The sequence below is a fragment of the Eulemur rufifrons genome, chromosome 6 (assembly GCF_041146395.1).
Source record: "Eulemur rufifrons isolate Redbay chromosome 6, OSU_ERuf_1, whole genome shotgun sequence".
NCBI classification, from domain to species: Eukaryota; Metazoa; Chordata; class Mammalia; order Primates; family Lemuridae; genus Eulemur; species Eulemur rufifrons.
Window position 1 is genome coordinate 101,647,993 of NC_090988.1, and position 21,596 is coordinate 101,669,588.

Consider the following 21,596-nt stretch of genomic DNA (forward strand, 5'->3'; position numbering starts at 1 on the left):
GGAGATCCACCCGGGCCCGGGCGGCCTCCCGAGGTCACGGGGACACGCGACCACTGCAGCGCCCACGGGTGGCGCCCAGTCACGCCCGAGGCCCGGGCCGGCGCGGGCCCGCCGCGCTGCCCCCCGGCGCTGCCGCAGCGCACTCACCCCGGCACAGGCGCGCGCGCCCCCGGCCGCCCTGGCGCCCCGGCATCCTGCACCGCACGGGCGCCCGCCGCGGCGCGAACCTCACTCTGCAGACAGCCAGACAAAGCGCCTGCTCGCGGGCCCCTTCACCATCTCCCAGAGACTGGAGTCTTTGTCACATGTCGCTGGGCACCCTCCCCAACACACCCACACATGCTCACACACCCACACGTCCCTGCACCCACCGGCAGGGCCGGGCGCAAACACGCACTGTTACTGGGACCCTCGCGTTCGCAGACACACGCTGAAGGTCATAACCGTTCTGCATCACCGAGTCACGTGGAGGGTCCCCAACAGGCACGGGGCTCGTTGGTGGGGGCCGGGGCGGCGCCCCGGGCAGGGCTGCTGCGGGGTGGGGCCGACAGGGCTCGGCCTCTGGGCAGGCGCCCCGCCCCCACCGCCCCGCCCTGTCCCAGCCCCTCCCTCCTTCCCTCCCCGGCTTCCCCGCCCGCCCGAGCAGGCGCTGGGAGCCAGCCGGCCTCCGGCCTCCGCTTCGGTGTGTGTGGCGCGGAAGCCGGTTGTCCTCGCGCTCTTGCAGCCGCTCCCTCCCCCTCTGCCCCCGCGGGGCCAGCTCCCTGGGACAGCGGCCCAGGACGAGCTCCCCGAGAAAGGGCTCCTGGTGTGAGGTGGGGGTGGTGCCCGCCTCCCACTTCAGAGAGCTGGGGACTTGGGTGATCGGGCACCCTGGTCCCACTACCACTAGCCGTCTGCCCAGCTGGGAAACAAGTCACCCCCTCCCCTGTATCTTCTCATGCTCAGGCTACCTAAACCCCATCCTTCCCGGTTCTCCTCCCTCCAGACCCGAGATCCCCAGAACCCAGGGGGACCGGAGACCGGAATTCTAATCCCGCCTGGCAAGTTACTTAACCGCTGCGCCGCTTTGCTCATGTATGCTCATGTAGGCCGGGGTACTAATTGCGCGCACTCATACACTTCTTGGGGGCGAGGCTTAACTCCTGGCAACTGGAAGCCTTTCTTACTCCTGCCACTCCCTGGGCCTTAGCTGTGGCGTTTGTAAAATGAAGGGTTGGATCCTGGTCCGGGTCAGCGCCGATGTGTGATGGCATCAGATATTTCTTCGTTCCGTTTCTCATCAAAAATGTTTTCATGCACTCTAAACATAGACGTTTATCCTTGCGTCTATCATGTGCCACCACGTGCTGGGAGTTGGGGTATGTCAGGAGCCAGATGGGCCTGGTTCCTGCCCCCATGGAGCTTCCGGTACAGAGGGGACGAAGGCTGCCCAATAGTTACAGAGGCGGAATGTACAGAAGGGAAGTGCAGGCTGGGACAGGGAGGCCTCTGGGGATCCTTCTTGCCCTTATGTGGCTCTAGGCTCTTTAGATGGTTTAACTAGCCATCTCCCTTCTCAAATGCCATGCCTTGGCCCAGTTGAAAGGGAGGGACAGGGGCTAGGCTCAGAAGCAGACCTGCCACACCAGACAGGCACAAGGCATTCTTGACCGGGCCCCACTCTGCAGTGACGCCTGCAGGATGTTGGTGCAGGAGGCACCTTTCCTGTCCAGGTGATAGGAACCCTAAGGGGACAGGTGCACTCTCAAAGAGGTCCGTGTTGCACCCTGAGTCCCTAATGAAGGTGCCAGCAGCATTTGGAACACATGGATTTGCTTTCTCTGAAGCAGAAGCCAGGGATGAAGCTACACAGCCACATGCCACGCTCACATGGAGTCGCAGCCATGTGGCCTCACAGTCATGGGGCATCTCTTGCAGTGCTGGCTCCCAGGTCCTCGTATAGCCTCTAGGTTATACTCGCCCTGCCCCAGCCTCATGCTGTCACCTAGCAATTTAATTAGCAGAACTGAGGGCCCTTGTGCACGAAGCCCACAGATGCAAGTGCCTCAGACAGCATCCTGTCCCCAGAGTGCTCCCAGGCAAGTGAGGGACACAGACGAGCACTGGATGATGGGCCTGGGGGGTGGTTCCAGTAGCTGATTCCACAGGGATGTCCTAGAAAGAGGAGGGTACAAAGGCCTTTGAGTTCAGACATCCAGCAAGCATTTCCCAGGAAGGTGTAAGCCTGGAGGGTGAGCACACACAGCGAATCTGGTGTGGCCGGACGTGGCTATGATGAGGAAGGCCAGTGGAAGGGGTGGCCTGGAGATGGAGGAGAGGTCATAGGGTCTAGAGGCCATAGTAGGACCGTCCAGCTTGACCAGTGACATGGGAGGAGTGGGTGGTGTGCACGCTGGGTGCAGGTTTTGGTAACTGAGTAGCTGGTGAGGCACCCACCTAGGCCGAGGGGGACTGGGGCAGCAGGTGGGAAGCTGGTTTGGGACTTGCTGAGCTTCTGTGAGGGACATACAAGCAAAGATGCCCAGGAGGCCATTCTACCTTTGGGTTTTGGCTCTGGGAATGGAAGCTGTCACTGGAGCTGCAGGCCCAGGATGAGGCCACCCAGGGTGGTGTGGGAGGAAGCCCAGGGCAAGAGCGTCAGCGTGGGAGCATGTCCGCTGGACTTAGCCAGGAGGCGGCCACCTAGAGAGTGTCAGAGGGTGGGCTTGTGGGAGGTAGGGGCCTCTTTCAAGAAGTGTGGCTGGGACGAGAGAGGGTGGCTGCTCTAGGCCGTGGCTGCTGCAGGAAAGGCTTAGCCGTGTTCTGGGCTATAGGGAGGAGAGGAGGTGTGTGTTTCCAGACCACTGGGGAGGTAGGAGAGGTGGCATTCAGCATGCACTTTGGGGTGGGCAGGGGTGGAGGGAGTGGGCTCAGCCCCTGACAGCTTGGGGGACTCCACCAGATGGGGGGAGGGTTGAGGATTGAAGGATGGGGAAACGCCCCTTCGCACAGGGTGGCAACTTTGGCCTCTTCCCTTCTCCCTTTCCTGTCCGTGCTGCATGGTGACCCCCCACCTGCCTCTGTCCTGCAGACCAACATCCCCTTCCTGCAGAATGTGCTCAACAACCAGCAGTTCCTGGCAGGCACCGTGGACACCCAGTTCATAGACGAGAACCCAGAGCTGTTCCAGCTGCGGCCCGCACAGAACCGGGCCCAGAAGCTGCTACACTACCTCGGTCTGGCCCGAGACTGCCCTTCTCTGCCCTCCCAGATACCTCGCTCCTGCTCCTGCCCCTGCCCCTTACCCCAGCCCTTTCTGATGCACCCTCCCAGTTCACCCATCCTCCTTGCTCTTATTTGAGAAACTCCCCTTTTCTATCCATGTGGCCCCCAGTAAGTCCCCACTGCTTGGACCCAGGAGGGCCTGGCTTTGGAGAGGGCAGGGGCCAGTTGGAGGACTGGGTGTCCTGGGGGCGTGCCCCACCCCCGAGCCTACCTACTCTCACTGCTGCTCTCAACCTGCCCTGACCCACTGCCCACTCTCTCCCTAGGACACGTCATGGTCAATGGTCCAACCACCCCAATCCCCATCAAGGCCAGCCCCAGCCCCGTGGACCCCATTGTCCCTGCAGTGCCCATCGGTAGGTGAGATCCATTCTGCCAACTCATGGGAGAGACAGGAGGTTGCCACCTGCAGGATGGGTGTCAATGCCCCTGTCTGCCCTAGGCCCGCCCCCGGCCGGTTTCAGAGACATTCTGCTGCAGGAGGGGCCTGAAGGCTTTGCTCGAGCTGTGCGGAACCACCAGGGCCTGCTGCTGATGGACACGACCTTCAGGGATGCCCACCAGTCACTGCTGGCCACTCGTGTGCGCACCCATGACCTCAAGAAGATTGCGCCCTACGTGTCCCACAACTTCAGCAAGCTCTTCAGCATAGAGAACTGGGGAGGTAGGTTGGAGGAGGGCTGGAATGTTGGCCAGTGCCCGGCAGGAACTGCGTACCCAGTGTGTGGCCCAGGCCACTGGGGACAAGCTCAAGATGTTAACGTTGAGAAAACCAAAGTGTGGGAGCTGCGGAAAGCACATGTTTATTTGTTCGGTGAACACGGACTGGTGCCCACTCCGGGCAGGCCTGGTGCTGGGCTCACGTGGGGTTGCAGAGCTGAGACCCAGGCGCTGGGTGGGAGGCTCAGGTCAGGGAGGCGGCGCTGGCCTGTTAGCTCACTGGAGCACAGAACTGGAGGGAGGAAGACGTGGGGGCCTTAAAGGGGGGACAGAGAGGGCACAAATGAGCCTGGTCCACCCAGGAGATCAACAAAGGGAAAACCTGTGGGGGTCAGAGCTGGGAACATGAGGCACCCCGAAGGTGAACAGGACCTGGTACTGGAGCTGCAAGCTCAGGCTGCAGGGCCTGGCGGGGTCCCCAGGACGTGTGGAGCTGACCTGGGCCTCTCGGTCCCTGTGCAGGAGCCACGTTTGATGTTGCCATGCGCTTCCTGTATGAGTGCCCCTGGCGGCGGCTGCAGGAGCTCCGGGAGCTCATCCCCAACATCCCATTCCAGATGCTGCTGCGGGGGGCCAATGCTGTGGGCTACACCAATTACCCCGACAATGTGGTCTTCAAGTGAGCCTGGGGTGGGGTGGGCAGACACCGCAAGGTGTGGCCCGGCGGGTACCAGGCCACATCGCAGTGGCCTGCACTCCCCACGGCGGGCTCGAAACCAAGTCTTTCTGTGGTGACACTCAGTGGGGGCGGCTGTTTGGAAATGTTAGGAAGTGATTTGTAGCTGTAGAACCAGAAGGTTCTAAATCACCCCGTTTCACCCCTGGAGCAGTGGAGGCCCTGAGGGGGCGGGTGACTTGTCCTAGGCCGCTCGGTATAGAGCTGGGATTAGAACCCAGGCCTCAGGACTCCTCATTCAGTGCTCTCTCCCACAGCGCCACTCCTGTACAGAGCGCATCCCCCAGCCAATCCTCCAGGCCTGGGCAGACGCTACCTACGCTGCATGTGACTAGCGCAGGATCCAGCTCTGTCCAGAGCAGGCTGCCCTGGAAAAGGCCTTGTCCACACTGCTGTGTCCAGCTCACCCTGCCTGTGGATGCCATACCCCAGATCTCGTTCCCCAGGGCAGTGGGGTAGGCTGGGAAAGAACGTGCAGGGGCAGCGTGTGGGACTCAGCCCTGGGCTCTCCCACCCACTCAGGTTCTGTGAGGTGGCCAAAGAGAACGGCATGGACGTCTTCCGGATCTTTGACTCTCTCAACTACTTGCCCAACATGCTGCTGGGCATGGAGGCAGCAGGCAGTGCAGGAGGCGTGGTGGAGGCCGCCATCTCGTACACGGGGGACGTGGCGGACCCCAGCCGCACCAAGTACTCACTGCAGTACTACATGGGCTTGGCTGAAGAGCTGGTGCGAGCCGGCACCCACATCCTGTGCATCAAGGTGCTGGAGCCACTGTCCACCCCCGCCCCCGCCGCGTCCTCGCCCACAGGGGCACACCATGTCCCCTCTCTACCATCTCCTCTCTGCCCCATCCCCCCAGGACATGGCAGGGCTGCTGAAGCCAGCGGCCTGCACCATGCTGGTCAGCTCCCTCCGGGACCGCTTCCCCGATCTCCCGCTGCACATCCACACCCACGACACGTCAGGGGCAGGCGTGGCAGCCATGCTGGCCTGTGCCCAAGCTGGGGCTGATGTGGTGGACGTGGCAGCCGACTCCATGTCTGGGATGACCTCACAGCCCAGCATGGGGGCCCTGGTGGCCTGTACCCGAGGGACTCCCCTGGATTCAGGTAGGAAGAGCAACAGCCACAACCATGCCCCTCTCAAGGCCACGGCCGCCACTGCTGTCAGCAGACGGCTTACCTAGAACCCAGGCACCCTACCGTGGCCTTGGTGCCTCCTGTCACCCGAGTCTGAGGTGGGGCCTGGGCCAGCCCTGGGTCTGGGAGGAGGGCTGCGTGCCCCTGAGCCCTCCCCTGACGCTGGCCTCCCCACAGAGGTGCCCCTGGAGCGAGTGTTTGACTACAGCGAGTACTGGGAGGGGGCTCGGGGACTGTACGCTGCCTTTGACTGCACGGCCACCATGAAGTCTGGCAACTCGGATGTGTATGAGAATGAGATCCCGGGGGGCCAGTACACCAACCTGCACTTCCAGGCCCACAGCATGGGGCTTGGCTCCAAGTTCAAGGAGGTCAAGAAGGCCTATGTGGAGGCCAACCAGATGCTGGGCGACCTCATCAAGGTGAGCCAGGCCCCGTGTCTCCTGCCTGACACACAGGCCTGCGTGCTCCTGCCTTGGGGCCTCCATTAGGTGCCTGGCAGCCTAACCTGCAGGGAGTCCTTCTCCTTAGGTGACACCCTCCTCCAAGATTGTGGGGGACCTGGCCCAGTTTATGGTACAGAATGGGTTGAGCCGGGCAGAGGCTGAAGCTCAGGCAGAAGAGCTGTCCTTCCCCCGCTCGGTGGTGGAGTTTCTGCAGGGCTACATCGGCATCCCCCATGGGGGGTTCCCTGAGCCCCTTCGCTCCAAGGTAGGAAAGGCCCAGCATGATGGGAAGGTGGGCCTTGGGTACAGGAATCAGGCCTGACCCTCTGCTTTGCTCCCCAGGTGCTGAAGGACCTGCCCAGGGTGGAGGGACGGCCCGGAGCCTCCCTCCCGCCCCTTGATCTGCAGGCACTGGAGAAGGAGCTGATGGATCGGCACGGGGAGGAGGTGACCCCAGAGGATGTGCTCTCAGCAGCCATGTACCCAGACGTCTTCGCCCACTTCAAGGACTTCACCGCCACCTTTGGCCCCCTGGATAGTCTCAGTACCCGCCTGTTCCTGCAGGGACCCAAAATTGCAGAGGAGTTTGAGGTCAGTGGCTCTGGCGCTGCCCACACTCCACGCCTTGTCCCTGCCCCAGAGCGCCAGACTGTGGCTTGGCTGTCCCCTAGCCTAGCAAGCTTTGGGAGCAGAAAGGACCCTTGACACCAAGTGTTACCTTCACAAGTGAAGAGCCAAGACCCAGGGTGGGGGACTGCCCTGTGGCCAGGGTCAGGGGGCTACTCTCCCAGACCTGCCCCCCAGCTCTGAGCCTCCAAGCCCTTCTTCCAGGTGGAGCTGGAGCGGGGCAAGACGCTGCACATCAAAGCCCTGGCTGTGAGCGACTTGAACCGGGCCGGCCAGAGGCAGGTCTTCTTTGAGCTCAATGGGCAGCTGCGGTCCATCCTGGTCAAGGACACCCAAGCCATGAAGGTACGGTTCCCTTCATGGGGGCCAGCCAGGTGGTGGGGATGGGCTGGCCCTGCTGTGCCTCATGCCCACTCTGTCCCGTCCGCAGGAGATGCACTTCCACCCCAAGGCCCTAAAGGATGTGAAGGGCCAGATTGGGGCACCCATGCCTGGGAAGGTGATAGACATCAAGGTGGCAGCAGGAGCCAAAGTGGCCAAGGGCCAGCCCCTGTGTGTGCTCAGTGCCATGAAGATGGAGACTGTGGTGACCTCACCCATGGAGGGCACTGTCCGCAAGGTCCACGTGACCAAGGACATGACACTAGAAGGTGATGACCTCATCCTGGAGATTGAGTGATCTTGCCCTAGACCAGAAGCCTGGCCATCCCCACCCCGAGCCTTCAACACAGCTGTGCTACCAGGGCTGGCCCAGACCAGCCGGTGCCTGCAGGCAGGAGGGCCTGGCCCTGGAGGTTCTGTCCTTAGCTGGACAGGAGAGAAGCCACCTGCAGCGGCCCATTCCCTTCAGCCATCTGTCCTTTCCCTACGGGTGGACAGTTGCTCACATATTCATCTCTTGCCAAATAGGAATCTCCTGCTCACTGGAGACTACAGGTGGTCCTAGGACCTGGGGGGAGGGTTTAGGAGTTCTATCTCCTGGAGGGGGGGAGCAGAGATTAAGTCCCAGGTCCGGGAAAATCTGCTTAATAAAACTGGCTTTCCCTTCCATGCTGGGTCCTGTGCAGCTCACCGCACCCCAGCGCTGCCCCCAGCCCATGCCACTCAAACCCCACATGGGTGGGGGGCAGGGTATACCTTCCTCTTTGGAGGGTAGCAAAGATGACAGGGCTGTTTTTAAGTCACTACTGGATGCCTACTGTACATGATACCCCAAACAGGACTAGCTATTTCTGAGCTTGCTTGGGGGATTGGGGATGTTCTAAGTATGTGACACCTGTTAACTCAGGGAATCAGCCTTCATCCATCTTATGGACACTGAAACCAGGTCACAGGAAGGTTAAATAATTTGTCCAGGGCTCCACAGCTATTAAGAGGCAGAGAGGGAGGAAACGCAGGCTGTAGGCAGACTCTCTTCCCAGCCACACTGCTCAGCTTTCTAAAACCCAGGGCCAACCTCTCACCTCCAGTTAGTTCAGGACTAAATGCAAACACAACCACCTTCTGGGCAGTGGGTGAAACCCTTGGGAGTGGTGATTTGGCAGAAGTTACCCTGAGCGCTCTGGCTGCGAGGGTGCTGGTGGGAGGTTAGAAGGTGCACTGGATCGAGGGTCCCAGGTTCTCACCCTGCCCGTGCGCACAACCTGAGAGAATCCTGAGCCTCAGCTCCGGCTCCTGTGGGGGGGCGGGGGTGACATTAACCCCACCTACACCACTACCCTCCTCCCCACAGGCAAGGTGAGGTGTGGCTGGTGAGAGGGGAAAGGCAGAGAAGGCAGCTCCTTAGGGGGCTGGGGCCAGGGGAAGAAACGCCAGACTCTGTGAGGAAGGGGAGGGACAGAACTGAGACCCCCCACCCCACCCCCAGACCCAGCAGGACACACATCCCTGGCACCCAGCAAGCCTACCTGCCCAGTGCTCTTGGGTGGGCAAGTCGCAGGGGTCCCAGGCCTCTTCCTCTCTGGACCCTAAGATCCCAAAGTTACCCTCTGCCCCCAACAGGCTGGGGGAGGGGAAAGCTCTCCAGGGAGGCAGGTGTGCGATGTTGCCCTTTAGATCCATGTGAATGCAGTTTAATCACAGCCAACCTGGAGGTGTCGTTGTGGAGAAGTAACCACCAGCCTCAAGAAAGGGGACTTGGGCCAACCTCCTCCTTGAGTCTGGAATGGGACCTAAAAGGATAAAACTGTTTCAAGAATCAATTTTTTTTTAAAGCCCTGGGTGGGGGAATGAGAACCATTCTAAAAATGAGACCAGTAGGTAGAACACTAGTCGGTTCCAAGCAAGAATCCTGAGCTGCCTATCGCTGGGCAGAGGTCTGAGTGGCAGAAGCAGAAAAGCCTCTAGTCCTCGGTCACTCCGTGTAGGTTCCTCTCGAATTTTGGACCTATTTCTCTGGTGTAAAATGAGCCTGGTAGACTGTGGAGGTCCTGCTGGAGGCCTTGGGCAGAGGACACAAGCTGGAGGTTCCACCACTGGGGTTAGGGCCATGGCTCCCACTCCCTGGCCCTGCAGCCAAGGCACACACAGGCCCCAGGATGAACTGGGCTCACCCTTGGTATCTGCAGTCTCAGACCCACCCATGCTAGGACTTGGAGCCTGGCTCAGGAAGGAGGAAGCCACAAGCCCATGACAGCCAGAGACCCATGTTCAAGGTAGCTGGGACAGGTGGTGGGCACAATTCCAAGAACTGCCTGGAGTCCTCACACAAGACCCCAAATATAGACTGACTCCCAAAGATCCAAGGCCAAGTTACCCAAGTTAAATCTCTTTAATATCCCAATACAAAGTCCTGATGCAAAAAGACAATGAGAAAACCCTGGGAAGTTGTTGGGGGAGGGGTTTTATAAATAAAAAACCCCCAGCAGCTTTTCAGAGGCAGAGGGGGGCAGAGGAGCTAAGAGAAGCAGCAGTCCAAAGTGAGGAAGGGCATGTGTGGCTCCTGGGACCTGCCCCTTGTCCCCTCACTCCAAGCTGTTCCTCAATCCCCTTTTAAGAGGGGCTGCACCCTTTGGATATCTGCTCCTTTCTCTGGTCCCTGGGATTCAACTAGCTCTGGCTTCGATCCCCTACAAAAATTCCTGAGATCTCGGGGACCCCAGCCAGCCCCTCCCCTGCAGTACCCCTTGATGGGGAGGGGCTCGGGGGCCTGTGAGAGTTCATAGGAGTGTACACAGGAGCGAAGGTCAGGAGCACAGGGGAGCCTTTGAGTCTCCTGTCCGCTCCAAAAGCACACAAAGGGGAAGGCTGCCATAGAGCTTGGGGTCCGTGAGGGGCTGGAGCAGAAGCAGGAAGAGTCCCACGCCCAGGGCATAGCCTGCCAGCAGGGGCCGCCTCTGCGGGTGCTCCAGGGCCGCACAGACGGCAGGAAAGCCCATGTAATTGCAGAAGGAGTGGCAGAGAACCGGCCCGATCAGGTGTCCTGGGGAGGGGAGACAGAGCAACTCATGGAGCAGCCCTACCACCTCCTCGGGCCCTTCTAGGGCAAGTGCCCCTCATCCCCTGAAACAGGAGATCTGCACCCCACCCTGCCACCCAATCCACCCACATACCATGGTCTCTGCTGCTTCCCACCTCTCAGACCTCACCAGGCCGAGTGCCCTGGCTCAGCCTGTATCAAGGACTGTGGTGGAAGAACTTGTCACGCCTAGAATAATCAGTATTCCCATTCTCCCACCCGCTTCTGTGGGCCCCTGAGCCCCCAGGGACCCGTGAGAGACTGAGGACCAACCTGTGCGGATGAAGAGGAAAGCAGTGTAGGCACCGAAGACAGCTGTGTAGGAGAACTGGAACGCTGGAGATGGGAGGCTGCGAGTGACCACACCTGCACACCCTTCCTGCCCCAGCACTGCATACCCACCAGCCAGAGACCATCCCCTTCCCCCTGGGGCAGTGGCTGCCTGCCCACCTACAGCTGTCCTCTGCATCCCAACTCCCATGGTCAGTGGCCCCTCCAATACCACAGCCCTCTCTTCCCAATTCTTTCTCCAGAGTGCCCGTCAGAGACGCCCACACAGCCCCTAACCCAGGACTGCCCCAGGCAAGTTCTCTAGGACTCACCTGCAGACAGGAAGATGCTCCCTACGCTGCTCTGGCGGAAACGCAGCTGCTCAATAATGTGGTGAAAATGGGCTGGGAGGAAAGTGAGAACCATGTCACAGTCACGTGCCTCCCAGCCTTCCCTCTGTGCCCACTCCTCGCCCCAGGCCCCATTCTTAGCTCTCACACTGCGAACATCTTAGCAGGACCAAGTTGGCCAGACTCACCAACTCCAAAGAAGAGTGGGCAGGTGAACACAGCAGGGCCCAGGCCCGTGCACGGTGCTAACATGGGCAACATACAGGCCCGGAACACCAGCTCCTCTGTCAGGGGTGCGATCACTTGGTTCCGCAGCCAACGCATGTCTGTGAGGCAGCGGGCCCAGGAGCGGGGGGCTGGAAAACGGAGTCAGGACAAACAGTGAGTGACTAGCTACGGAACGAGACATAGCTCCCTAAGGACCCCTCTCCCACAATTTTACTCTGGGCAAACTCAGACATCTAACTTCGTTCATTAGACCCAGCATAAAGTACTTTTTGTTTTCGGAGACTGGGGTCTCACTATGCTGCCCAGGCTGGTCTCGAATTCCTGGCCTTAAGTGATCCTCCCACCTCAGCCTCCCAAGTTGCTGGAATTACGGGTGTGAGCCACTGCACCTAGCTACAAAACAATGTCTTAAGACAACTGAAAGGATGACATTAGAAGCAGAGGCAGGGCATCCTGGTAGTAAACAGACATCAAAATCTAACCAAGACCAGCTCTGGTTTGGGGAGGCAGGGGGTATTGCTTTCTGGTCCACACCAAGTACTGGTGGGGGTCCCCAGGGGTCACCTTGGACATCAAGAACCAACTCTTAGAGGCCATCTGGCTCTATGTTCCCATTTTACTGATGCGGAGATGACAGCTCATGTCTCATGTCCAGATTACACCATGAGCCCACTGATTCCCTTTCCCCATTGTCCCAGAGTGTGCCTACTTTTCCCCTCAGCTTGAAGGACTCACCTAGGACAACCTTCAACCCATCTGCCAGGTCACAGGGACAATCCATAGAAAGCTGCATCAGTGGGCCCAGGAAAAGGATCTGGGGTCAGAAAAAACAGGAGAGATCAAAGGAAAGACTTCCATCATAGTCTACTGCCCTTGCCCAGACCTTTGACCTTGGCCAGCCTTGTGAGACTTCAAGCTTCCTTTCTCATCGAGGATTTCCAACCCAAGAATACCCGAGGGCCCCAGAGCCGTATCACAATTCCTGTCTCCCATCAGCGGAAAACCAGACACACCAAGATAAGAAAAAAAGTCCACGAAAAGCGCATGATGCTAACAAAGACCAAAGAAGGACAAAGCGGGAGCACTCACCATGGTCAGCAGCAGGGGCAGCAGTGCCGCCGGGAAAATGCCCTCCAGCCTGAAGCCCATCAGGGTGAGCAGGGATGTGCCTGGCTGAGCCACAGGAAAGGAGGCATCAGTCTTGCTCCCTCCCCCCAAGACCCCGAGGTCTCTCCAGTTGCCCTGTGCCCCGCATCCTTCGCACCTGGATGCCCGTGAGTTCCCTCCAGAGCAGCACGCAGAGGGGCGAGAGACTGGACACCACCAGGACACTGGTGAAGCGCCGCTTGATGACGGCGGGGTGGTCCCTACGGAGGGGCAGTAAGTTCAGGGGGCCCGCAGCCGCCTGTCAGTGCGGCCCCGCCCCCGGCTCGCCCGAGCTCCGCCCCAGCCCCGCCTCTCGGGGGCGCGGGATCCGGCCGCGCGCGCAGCCCCCGCACCTGGGCAGCTCGCTCTTCCAGACGTAGAGGCTGCCCACGTAGGAGCAGGCGAGGCTAAGGCAGGAGAACACGGACACCCAGCAGCACAGCCCGGGCCCCGGGCCGCCCAGCGCCGCCGACTCGGGCTGCCGCTCCGGCCGCGACACCGACAGCAGGCGCAGCCCGTCCCCGCCCAGCGCCGCCATCGCGCCCGCACCCGCGGCGCGCACCAGTGACGTAGCCCCGCGGGAGCGCAGGTGACGTCGGGCGGCGCGCGGCCCCGCCCCGCCCCCAACACGCAAGCGCACGCGGCGGCGCGTAGCAGCTTTATTGAAGGACTCGGTACAGCGGCCGCCCTCAGCCTCCGGGCGGCGGGACTCACGGGAGGGGACCGGCTCAGGGCTCAGGGCTCAGGGCCGGGACTCAGCCACTCGGACAGGTTGGAGACCTCCTGCAGCCACAGCGCGTCCTGCGGGAGCAAAGGGGGCCGGGGTGAGGACCTCGGCAGCGGCCTGGCGCCGCCCTCCGTCCCCCGCCGCGTTACCTCCAGGCCTCTCCCGGGACTCGCGCCGGGCGCCGGGGCCCTGCCGTGGGTCGCGCGGGCCTCCCCTCCGCTAGGGGTGAGGGAAGCCGCAGTGGGCTCCGGGCGGCGCGGGGCGGCCTCCGTCGGGCTCGGGGCCCTGGCAGGACGGAGAGCTCGCGTCTTCTCGTCCTGGCGGAGGCGGCCCCTCCTGAGCCTCTTGTTTTCCGCTGGCCCGCTGGTCTCTAGGAGAAAACAAGCCCACTTCATCTTAGTCCCACGGTACCAGAAAGACCCTTGGGGGCAGAGGGCAGCCTGGGACAAAGGGCACCGAGGGCCTCTCCGTCTGCACCCCTGTCACCAGGTCTTGTCCGGATCGAAACCCTGCAGCTCTGGGGCCTTCGGAGCAGGGAGGCTGCAGAATGGCTTCAGGGCCTCCCTGCCCCCACAGCCTAGCCTGGGAAGGGGCATCTGGGATCGTACCGGGCCCTCACTTGGGGGCTCAGGGCACTCATTCACGTGCCGTGCGCATCCTGCCTGGCGTCTGCCCAAGCTCCTTCCTCCCGCCTGTGATCCCCACCCCCGACCCCTGCCCAAGTCGGCCTCGCCTTTCTCTCCCTTTGTGGCTCGTGTTGCTTTGGGCAGTGCCCATAGCCAGCTTTCCTACACTTAAGTGATGCACTTGTGCAAGTTGAGGGATAGATTCTTCCTGAGCAGGTCCTGGGAATGTAGCTCAAGAGCAGCTCACAGGTGTCAGCAGGGATGCAGACCTGTGTACAAAGCCCAGGGTTAGAACAGAGAAGGAAACCGTTAACCTTCTCTGGAGGTGAACAGAGATTTCCCTGAGGAGATACCTGAGCTGGGTTTTGAGGAATGAAGAGAAACATGCCAGACAAGAGAAAGAAAAGGAATTCCTTGCTGAAAGCTATGCACATAAACTTTATGCAAAGTCATAAAAGCATAAAACAACATCCTACATAAAAGGCAAGGTTGGGGGATCCTGGGAGATGAATCTGAAGGGGTTAATAGGAATCAGAGAAGGCTAAGAAACAAGAATTTTATCGGTAAGGAAGTAGGAAGCCAATGAAGAGTTTTAAGCACTGAAGAGAGAGAGTGAGTTAATTTTGTATTTTACAAAGATCATTCTGTCAAAGTTGAGGCTTCCATCAGACTTGAGGCAGGAAGACCTCAAGAGCCCAGGAGAGTGAAGGCATCACCAGGAGTCAAAGTCTCCATCAGGCCCAATCAACAGGCCTTGGTGACCGAGTGGATATGGGACATGAATGAGAAGCCTCTTGAATGAATCCAAGATGTCAGATGGGAAAAACCGGATAGACAGCGGTGCTATTAATCATGACCAAGACTAAAGTAAGAGGAGCCAAATTTGGCGTGTGTGTGCAGAGGGCACTGTATGGGGAGAGAGGAAGTTGAGGTAGCAATGGGACCTCCACGGAGAGCTGTCCAGTGAGCACATGAGTCTCCTGTCCGGCACTCGGGAGGCCTGGCTTGGTCATGCCACTTTGGGAATCTTGAGCCCAGAGGCAGTGGTCCATAGCTGGGGTGGAAGACAGTTAGGAAGGAAGTGCAGGATGAGCAATAGTTAGGGAGGACCAGGAGGAGGAACTAGGTGAGTCCTGGTCTTTAACAAATTCTGCAAATAGTTCAGAATGAAGATGAATGCACAATTTGGTAATTAAGAGGCCTTCCCGAATGAGAGATTTTGCAGTTTCAGGGGCCACAGGGAAGCAAGTGCCCTGGGTTAGGGAGAGAATGAGAGGAAGAAAGGGAGACAGGGTGCATGCACCTCGGGTTATTTTTTTGTTTTGTTTTTTAAGGGGGTCACCCAGGCTGGAGTGCAGTGGCACTATCATTGCCCACTGCATCCTCCAACTCCCGAATCAAGCAGTCCTCTTGCCTCAGGCTCCTATCTCAGCCTCCCAAGTATGTGGGACTACAGGCAAGCACCACTACCCCTGGCTCTGCAGCTTGCATTTTTAAGAATCCTGGCTGAGATAGGATGGAGAGAGATTGAGGATACATGGAGGAAGTTCAAGGTCATAGGAGATTTTCTTTTGAAGAAATGGGAAATTGACTTGCTGAGAGCTGAAGGTAAAGAAGTGATAACTGATACAAACAGGTCCTGAGGAAACAGGAAGAATAATGCTACCCTCAGCCTTAGAGGGCCACTAATGAGGTTCTGCAGTGGGAGGAGTACAAGTTGGGTGAGTTTGCTGAGAAAAGAGATGAGTAAGTGTGAAGTGGGAGGCCAAGTCGGGAGCAGAGGTGGGGTAGATTTTTGAAAGAATGGAGTAGCCCCTGAGGAGACAGGGCCTGGAAGACAAGGGAAAGGACTGGCAAACCAAAGGCTCCTCAGTGAATGGACCACGGATGGGTGGTGGCTTCAACACAGTATTTTGGTGATTTTTTTCAGTAGAGCTGCCTGTGTGGGGCATAAGATGGATGGCAATGAGAACTGCAGGTTTACAGGGCAGAACAGCCCAAGCTGTCTGGCGGGGGGGTTCCATCTAGATTTTAAGACTCATGTCGGCCGGGCGCGGTGGCTCACGCCTGTAATCCTAGCACTCTGGGAGGCCGAGGCGGGTGGATCGCTCAAGGTCAGGAGTTCGAGACCAGCCTGAGCAAGAGTGAGACCCCGTCTCTACTAAAAATAGAAAGAAATTATATGGACAACTAAAATATATATACACAAAAAATTAGCCGGGCATGGTGGCGCATGCCTGTAGTCCCAGCTACCCGGGAGGCTGAGGCAGTAGGATCGCTTAAGCCCAGGAGTTTGAGGTTGCTGTGAGCTAGGCTGACGCCACGGCACTCACTCTAGCCCGGGCAACAGAGTGAGACTCTGTCTCAAAAAAAAAAAAAAAAAAAAAAAAGACTCATGTCGCTCGGCCGGGCGCGGTGGCTCACGCCTGTAATCCTAGCACTCTGGGAGGCCGAGGTGGGCGGATCGTTTGAGCTCAGGAGTTCGAGACCAGCCTGAGCAAGAGCGAGACCCCACCTCTACTAAAAATAGAAAGAAATTATATGGACAGCTAAAAATATATATAGAAAAAATTAGCTGGGCATGGTGGCGCATGCCTGTAGTCCCAGCTACTCGGGAGGCTGAGACAGGAGGATTGCTTGAGCTCAGGAGTTTGAGGTTGCTGTGAGCTAGGCTGACGCCACGGCACTCACTCTAGCCTGGGCAACAGAGTGAGACTCTGTCTCAAAAAAAAAAAAAAAAAAAGACTCATGTCGCACAGTGGAGAAAGCATGAGCTGTGGAGGCAGCAGGCTGAGACTCGGCTCTTGCTGTGCGCTGTGCGTGTCTCACTTGTGAGGATCAGTGCTGCCCACCCCACCAAATGAGATAAGGTCTGTGGAAAAGCCCAGCATCTCTCAGGGTTCACGGAAGGTGCTGAATTAAATGTTAATTTTCTTCCTTATAAAGGAAGGTACTTATTCTTTTGTCACTCCTCACTGCATAAAGACTGACTTGTATGTGGTATGGTATACTTCCATTTTTAAAAACATCCACATCTAAATTAAAAAAAAAAATAGACTCTTTGCTTTATACGAGCCTTCACTGCAGGATTCTTTTCAGTAGCAACAGCTCCACAACTTTTAAAATATGGTTCAATTGACAGAATGATTCAGGAATACATCTTAGGCCCAAGCATAAACAACATGCGGCATGTTGTTTTTATGACCCTGGAAAGGGACGTACCAACAAAGCATAGGTGCTTACGTCACAATCCCCAACTTCCCTCAAGCCCAGATACTATTTTGTGCAAAGGACTCAGGACCTATAGGAGGGCATCCCTGCTAATTTGGCTCTTTCAGAGACAGACCAGGTTTGAATTCTGGCTCTGTCATTTCCTGGCTTGTGGCCTTGGGTAAGCTTATTGACATCCCTGGGCCTCAGTTTCCTCCTCTGTCAAAAGAGAATAATAATAGTACCTATACCTCAAACGACTGTTTTGAGAACTAAGAGCATTAATACATGTTAAAAGCTCAGAATAGGGCCTGGCACTCACCAGTGACTGTGAGAGCTTCTGTCACCCTGCTGCTGTTTATGTGGTGTGGAGAAAGGACTTCAGTATAACGGCCGTCACCTCATACACCCTGATACTTCCCCATGCTACGTATCAAGGTTGAGGTGGTGCTGTACCCAGGAGCAGCCTCCAGAGCCCAAAACAGAGTCGCAACCAAAACGGGGAACTGCAGTGCCAACACTAATGATCAAGAGAAGATGTGAAGGAACCTACTGGATTCATGGCCCAGAATCTACTTGTCCACCCACACCTGCCCCATCACGTGCTATCTGTAACCGTACAAGCTGTACCAGAAAGCTCTAGTCATGTCATACCGTCTTGGGGAGGGAATTCCTGCTGCTGCCTGGAAGACCACACCCCAACCCCCCCACCCCACCCCCGCCGGGGTCTTCCCAGTGGCAGCAGCAGCAGGACATTGCTGCAGTAGAAAGTGCAGTGGAATAGTTTGAAAGCTGATGTCATGTTTTTTACTTTTCCAACCTCAGTCCAGGGCTCACCTGAAAAGCTAAAACCTTACCTCCAAGGCGCGCCGGGCTGGTGTTTTGTGCATCCTCAGTGCTCTGAGCTGAATCCTTTTTCTCTGGGGTCAGCTGCTAAAAAAAAAATTAGAAGTTCTAAGTGAGTTTTGCAGGAGCATGAACGAGCCCTAGTGAATCAAGAGTGACCCTGGTAGCTTCATTGACCTCATGGGGCTGTCCTTCCTCACCTGGAATTCCCTCTTAAGTCATGAATCCCTCACTCAGCCTCCTGCCTCAAGGCTTCCTTCTTATGCGGACCCTTCTGCAGCTCCCTCTGGCACTCCTGGCATACCCTTCGAACTTCAGTCACTTTCCCGCCTGCCTCGCTGCTCGGGCTCTGAAGTCTGCTGGCATGCCCCTGTTCGTCACTCCATGTGCATGTGCCCATTTTCTACACCGTAAATCCCTTGAAAGGTATGGCTGGCTCATCATGCCTTTGTCTTTTCACAGCTGGCACAAGTGCTCAACAAATGACTATTTAATAGTCACGCCTGGGAAGCCACAAGGCACATTCTGTAGTCATCTGCAGCCTGTCAGCCCTGCCACACTAGTTGTTTCAATTTGGACAGTTACTAAGACTAGAACCCTATCCTTCCAGCCCCTCTTTTGTCTTTTCAAGAATAAAAATGTATAAAAATAGATATCCTCTTCATCAAAATTAAAAATTTGTGCTTCAAAGGACACTGTGACAAAAGTGAAAAGTCAACCTACAAGAATGGGAGAAAATATTTGCAAATTATATCTGTTAAGGTAATTTTATCCAGAGTAAAGAACTCTTAACAATAACAACCCAATTATAGAATGGACAAAGGATTTGGGTTTTTTTTTTTATTTTATTTATTTATTTTTTTTGAGACAGAGTCTCACTCTGTTCCCCGGGCTAGAGTGCCGTGGCGTCAGCCTAGCTCACAGCAACCTCAAACTCCTGGGCTCAAGTGATCCTCCTGCCTCAGCCTCCCGAGTAGCTGGGACTACAGGCATGCGCCACTGTGCCCAGCTAATTTTTTCTATATATTTTTAGTTGTCCAGCTAATTTCTATTTTTAGTAGAGACAGGGTCTTGTTCTTGCTCAGGCTGGTCTCTAACTCCTGAGCTCAAATGATCCTCCCGCCTCGGCCTACCAGAGTGCTAGGATTATAGGTGAGCCACTGTACCCAGCCTGGACAAAGAATTTGAATAGATATGTCTCCAAAGAAGATACACAAATGGCCAATAAGCACATGACAAGATGCTCAAGATCAGTATTCATTAGGGAAATGCAAATCAAAGCCACTGTGAGATATTACTAATACTTCATACCCACTAGTATGGCAGTAATAATAATAGCAACTGTTGATGGGAATATGGAGAAATTGGAACCATCATACAGTGCTGGTAGGAAGGTAAAATGGTGCAGCCACTGTGGAAATTTCCTGAAAAAGTTAAAACATAGTGTTATTGTATGATTTGGCAATTCCACTCCTAGATACATACCTAAGAGAATTACAAATGTATTATGTCCACACAAAAATGTTCAGAGCAGCATTATTCATAACAGCCAAAAAGTGGGGAAAAACTCAAGTGTTCATCAGCCAGTGAAATGGATAAACAAAATGTGGTCTATCCATACAACGGATTATTATTCAGCCATAAAATGAATGAAGGACTATTACATGCTACAACGTGGATGAACCTTGGAAACATGCTAAATGAAAGGAAGTGACATAAAGGCCACATATTGTATGGTTCCATTTATATGAAATATCCAGAATAGGCAAATCCATAGAGTAGGAAATTAGATTAGTGGTTACCAGGGGCTGGAGGGAGAGGGGAACTGGGACTAACTGCTAAAGGTACTGCTAATGGTGTGATGGCACGTTCTGGAACTTAGTGGCGATGGCTGCACAATACCGTGAATATACTTAAAACCACTGAATTGGACACATTAAAATGGTAAATTCTGTGGTACAATAATTCTATCTCAACAGATAGGTATTCTGTCACATATTATTTACCAAAACAAGCTTTAATTTCTAAAGTTAATTACATTCCAACAAACATTGAAGGGGCAAAGATGGCCCTAAAGTTGTGAATAAAGAAATGGCATTAGGAAATTTTCTAAATTTTTTTCTTGAGAGAAAACTTTTTTTTAATACTTTTGCTTGGAAAATCTAATGTAATAGATAATCCTTTCTCCTATCTTGAAATCAGTTTTGCCAAGGAATTCCCCGCGTTGAGATATACAGCTCTGAGTCCTGTGGAAGCCTTTCGCACCCTTGATTCATCACCTGATCCTGCAGATGAGACAGCCCTGTCTTTGGGATACACCTCCTTGGATTTACCACTCTGTAGGACATTTAATTCTAGTTTAACCCCTGGCAAACACCTAGAAAACTACCTCCTTGTTACTGTTCCTGCTCATTCTGGGTTTAAGTTCTCGGTCCCTACACACATCTGTGATACTTAAGTCCTAGAGCAGCGGTCCACAACCTTTTTGGCACCAGGGACTGGTTTCATAGAAGACAATTTTTCCACAGACCCGGGGATGGGGGGTGGAAATGATGAGTGATGGGGAGCTGCTGTAAATACAGATGAAGCTTCGCTTCCTCAGTTGCCACTCATCTCCTGCTGTGCATTTGGGTTCCTAACAGGCCCTGAACTGGTACCAGTCCCAGGCCCTGGGGTTGGGGACTGCAGCCCTAGAGTACTATCTTGCCCACTCCTTCCTTGGCCCACTGTCTCTGTTCGAACACCCAGACTTAAAATCTCCACTTCTGGCTGTGCGTGGTGGTACACATGTATAGTCTCAACTACCCAGGAGGCTGAGGCAGGAGGATCACTTGAGCCCAGGAATTTGAGGCTATGGTATGCTATGATTGCACCTGCAAATAGCCACTGCACTCCAGCCTGGGCGACAGAAGGAGACTCTGTCTCTAAAAAAAGAAACTCCACTCCTTATGACCTTTCCCTGAATAAATTCTATAAAACTTGAAATACACATTCTTTCATTTCTTCCATTTCTCAACAAACTATATAATAGCTATAGATGGTTTTATTCTCTGTTAACCTAGAGGTCCTTTCCTGTTTAGAAATGGAAACTGAGAGAATGGCCCAGAGGTTGTCCTTGATCTTGTAGTTTTAGCTGGAGCCACTGGGTGCCACTCTTGTGCCACTAACAAATTATTTATAACTACATGGCCATTACCAGAGGGAAACATGATTTCGAGTGGAAGCAGCAGTTTCTACTCAAGGCCCTGGATCACTTATCTTCTCTGAGCTTAGGCCCCCATACTATATAGCAACGAAATCCTATATGGTAACAATGTTAGTAGGCTTCAGAGCGAGGAAATCTCAGTACAAATCCTAGCCTTAAACTTACTGGCTATGTGACTCTGGGCAAATGATGAAAGTTCTGTAACCAGTTTCCTCATCTATATATAAAATGAGAAAACTAAGACCTAATACTTAACATCTTTGTGGAGGTTAAAATGGAAATCTTGGTACTGATTAGTAATGCTACTTCCTTCAAAGACCTATGACTACTGGTAACACCTTGAGTTCAGTAGCCATCTGCCAAGTTAACTGGGCTATGAATGGCCCCAAGGCTGTGAGCTGTCGTTATAGCAAAAGAGTAGGGTAAAAGAGGTCAGATCATTTCTTTCTGAGAAACTATTGGATATCAGAGAGGCCCAAGCAAAAGGACTTCATAGGCTGAAACACTCCTAGATCCCAAGGAGTCTTTCTCTGTCCATATATCCCAGGTCCTATGATAATGGCACATGCCTTACCCTGAACCTATCCGTAGAAAGCTGAAGATGTGGATGGCTGTAGTGAATGGAACTGTAGCCACCACCACCACCACCCCCAGC

The 21,596-nt window shown here is 55.4% G+C and overlaps 3 protein-coding genes across 10 annotated transcripts in view; 1 reads left to right on the forward strand and 2 right to left on the reverse strand.

Annotated features, from left to right (window-relative positions):
- PC (pyruvate carboxylase) overlaps positions 1–7,924 on the forward strand; it is a 96,072-nt gene extending 88,148 nt beyond the window's left edge. For all 7 annotated transcript variants that reach the window (XM_069471768.1, XM_069471769.1, XM_069471766.1 and 4 more), the window contains 11 exons: positions 3,071–3,215; positions 3,531–3,620; positions 3,707–3,928; positions 4,447–4,603; positions 5,183–5,423; positions 5,524–5,773; positions 5,981–6,225; positions 6,335–6,514; positions 6,592–6,840; positions 7,081–7,221; positions 7,307–7,924. In XM_069471768.1, coding sequence (XP_069327869.1) covers positions 3,071–3,215; positions 3,531–3,620; positions 3,707–3,928; positions 4,447–4,603; positions 5,183–5,423; positions 5,524–5,773; positions 5,981–6,225; positions 6,335–6,514; positions 6,592–6,840; positions 7,081–7,221; positions 7,307–7,555 — 2,169 coding nt within the window. In that variant the 3' untranslated portion in view covers positions 7,556–7,924. The remainder of the gene's footprint in view (positions 1–3,070; positions 3,216–3,530; positions 3,621–3,706; positions 3,929–4,446; positions 4,604–5,182; positions 5,424–5,523; positions 5,774–5,980; positions 6,226–6,334; positions 6,515–6,591; positions 6,841–7,080; positions 7,222–7,306) is intronic.
- Positions 7,925–9,603: 1,679 nt separating this feature from the next.
- On the reverse strand, positions 9,604–12,880 carry RCE1 (Ras converting CAAX endopeptidase 1). Of its 2 annotated transcripts, none has more exons than XM_069470350.1 (8): positions 12,681–12,880; positions 12,446–12,548; positions 12,271–12,350; positions 11,917–11,995; positions 11,142–11,309; positions 10,936–11,007; positions 10,607–10,669; positions 9,604–10,297 (listed from the first exon to the last, which is right to left on the reverse strand). In XM_069470350.1, exons 3-8 carry the CDS (start codon positions 12,328–12,330, stop codon positions 10,062–10,064), a joined length of 678 nt encoding a protein of 225 aa, XP_069326451.1. In that variant the 5' UTR covers positions 12,331–12,350; positions 12,446–12,548; positions 12,681–12,880; the 3' UTR covers positions 9,604–10,061. The 2 variants fall into 2 exon arrangements, with proteins under 2 accessions (XP_069326451.1, XP_069326450.1); XM_069470349.1 differs by having other exon boundaries at positions 12,271–12,354.
- Positions 12,805–21,596, reverse strand: part of TOP6BL (TOP6B like initiator of meiotic double strand breaks) — a 66,568-nt gene continuing 57,776 nt past the window's right edge. The window contains exons 12-14 of the mRNA XM_069470348.1: positions 17,748–17,820; positions 13,204–13,424; positions 12,805–13,128 (exon numbers count right to left, since the gene is read on the reverse strand). Of these exons, the coding sequence (XP_069326449.1) occupies positions 13,063–13,128; positions 13,204–13,424; positions 17,748–17,820 (360 nt within the window). The 3' untranslated portion in view covers positions 12,805–13,062. The remainder of the gene's footprint in view (positions 13,129–13,203; positions 13,425–17,747; positions 17,821–21,596) is intronic.

Bases quoted from the DNA above. Each gene is read 5' to 3' on its own strand.
- RCE1 (XM_069470349.1), bottom strand. From the start codon at position 12,865: ATGGCGGCGCTGGGCGGGGACGGGCTGCGCCTGCTGTCGGTGTCGCGG. The intron at 12,549-12,680 runs GTGCGGGGGCTG...GCCCCTCCGTAG, and splicing joins TGGAAGAGCGAGCTGCCCAG to GGACCACCCCGCCGTCATCA. The intron at 11,008-11,141 runs GTGAGTCTGGCC...CTTTCCTCCCAG, and splicing joins CCCACTCTTCTTTGGAGTTG to CCCATTTTCACCACATTATT.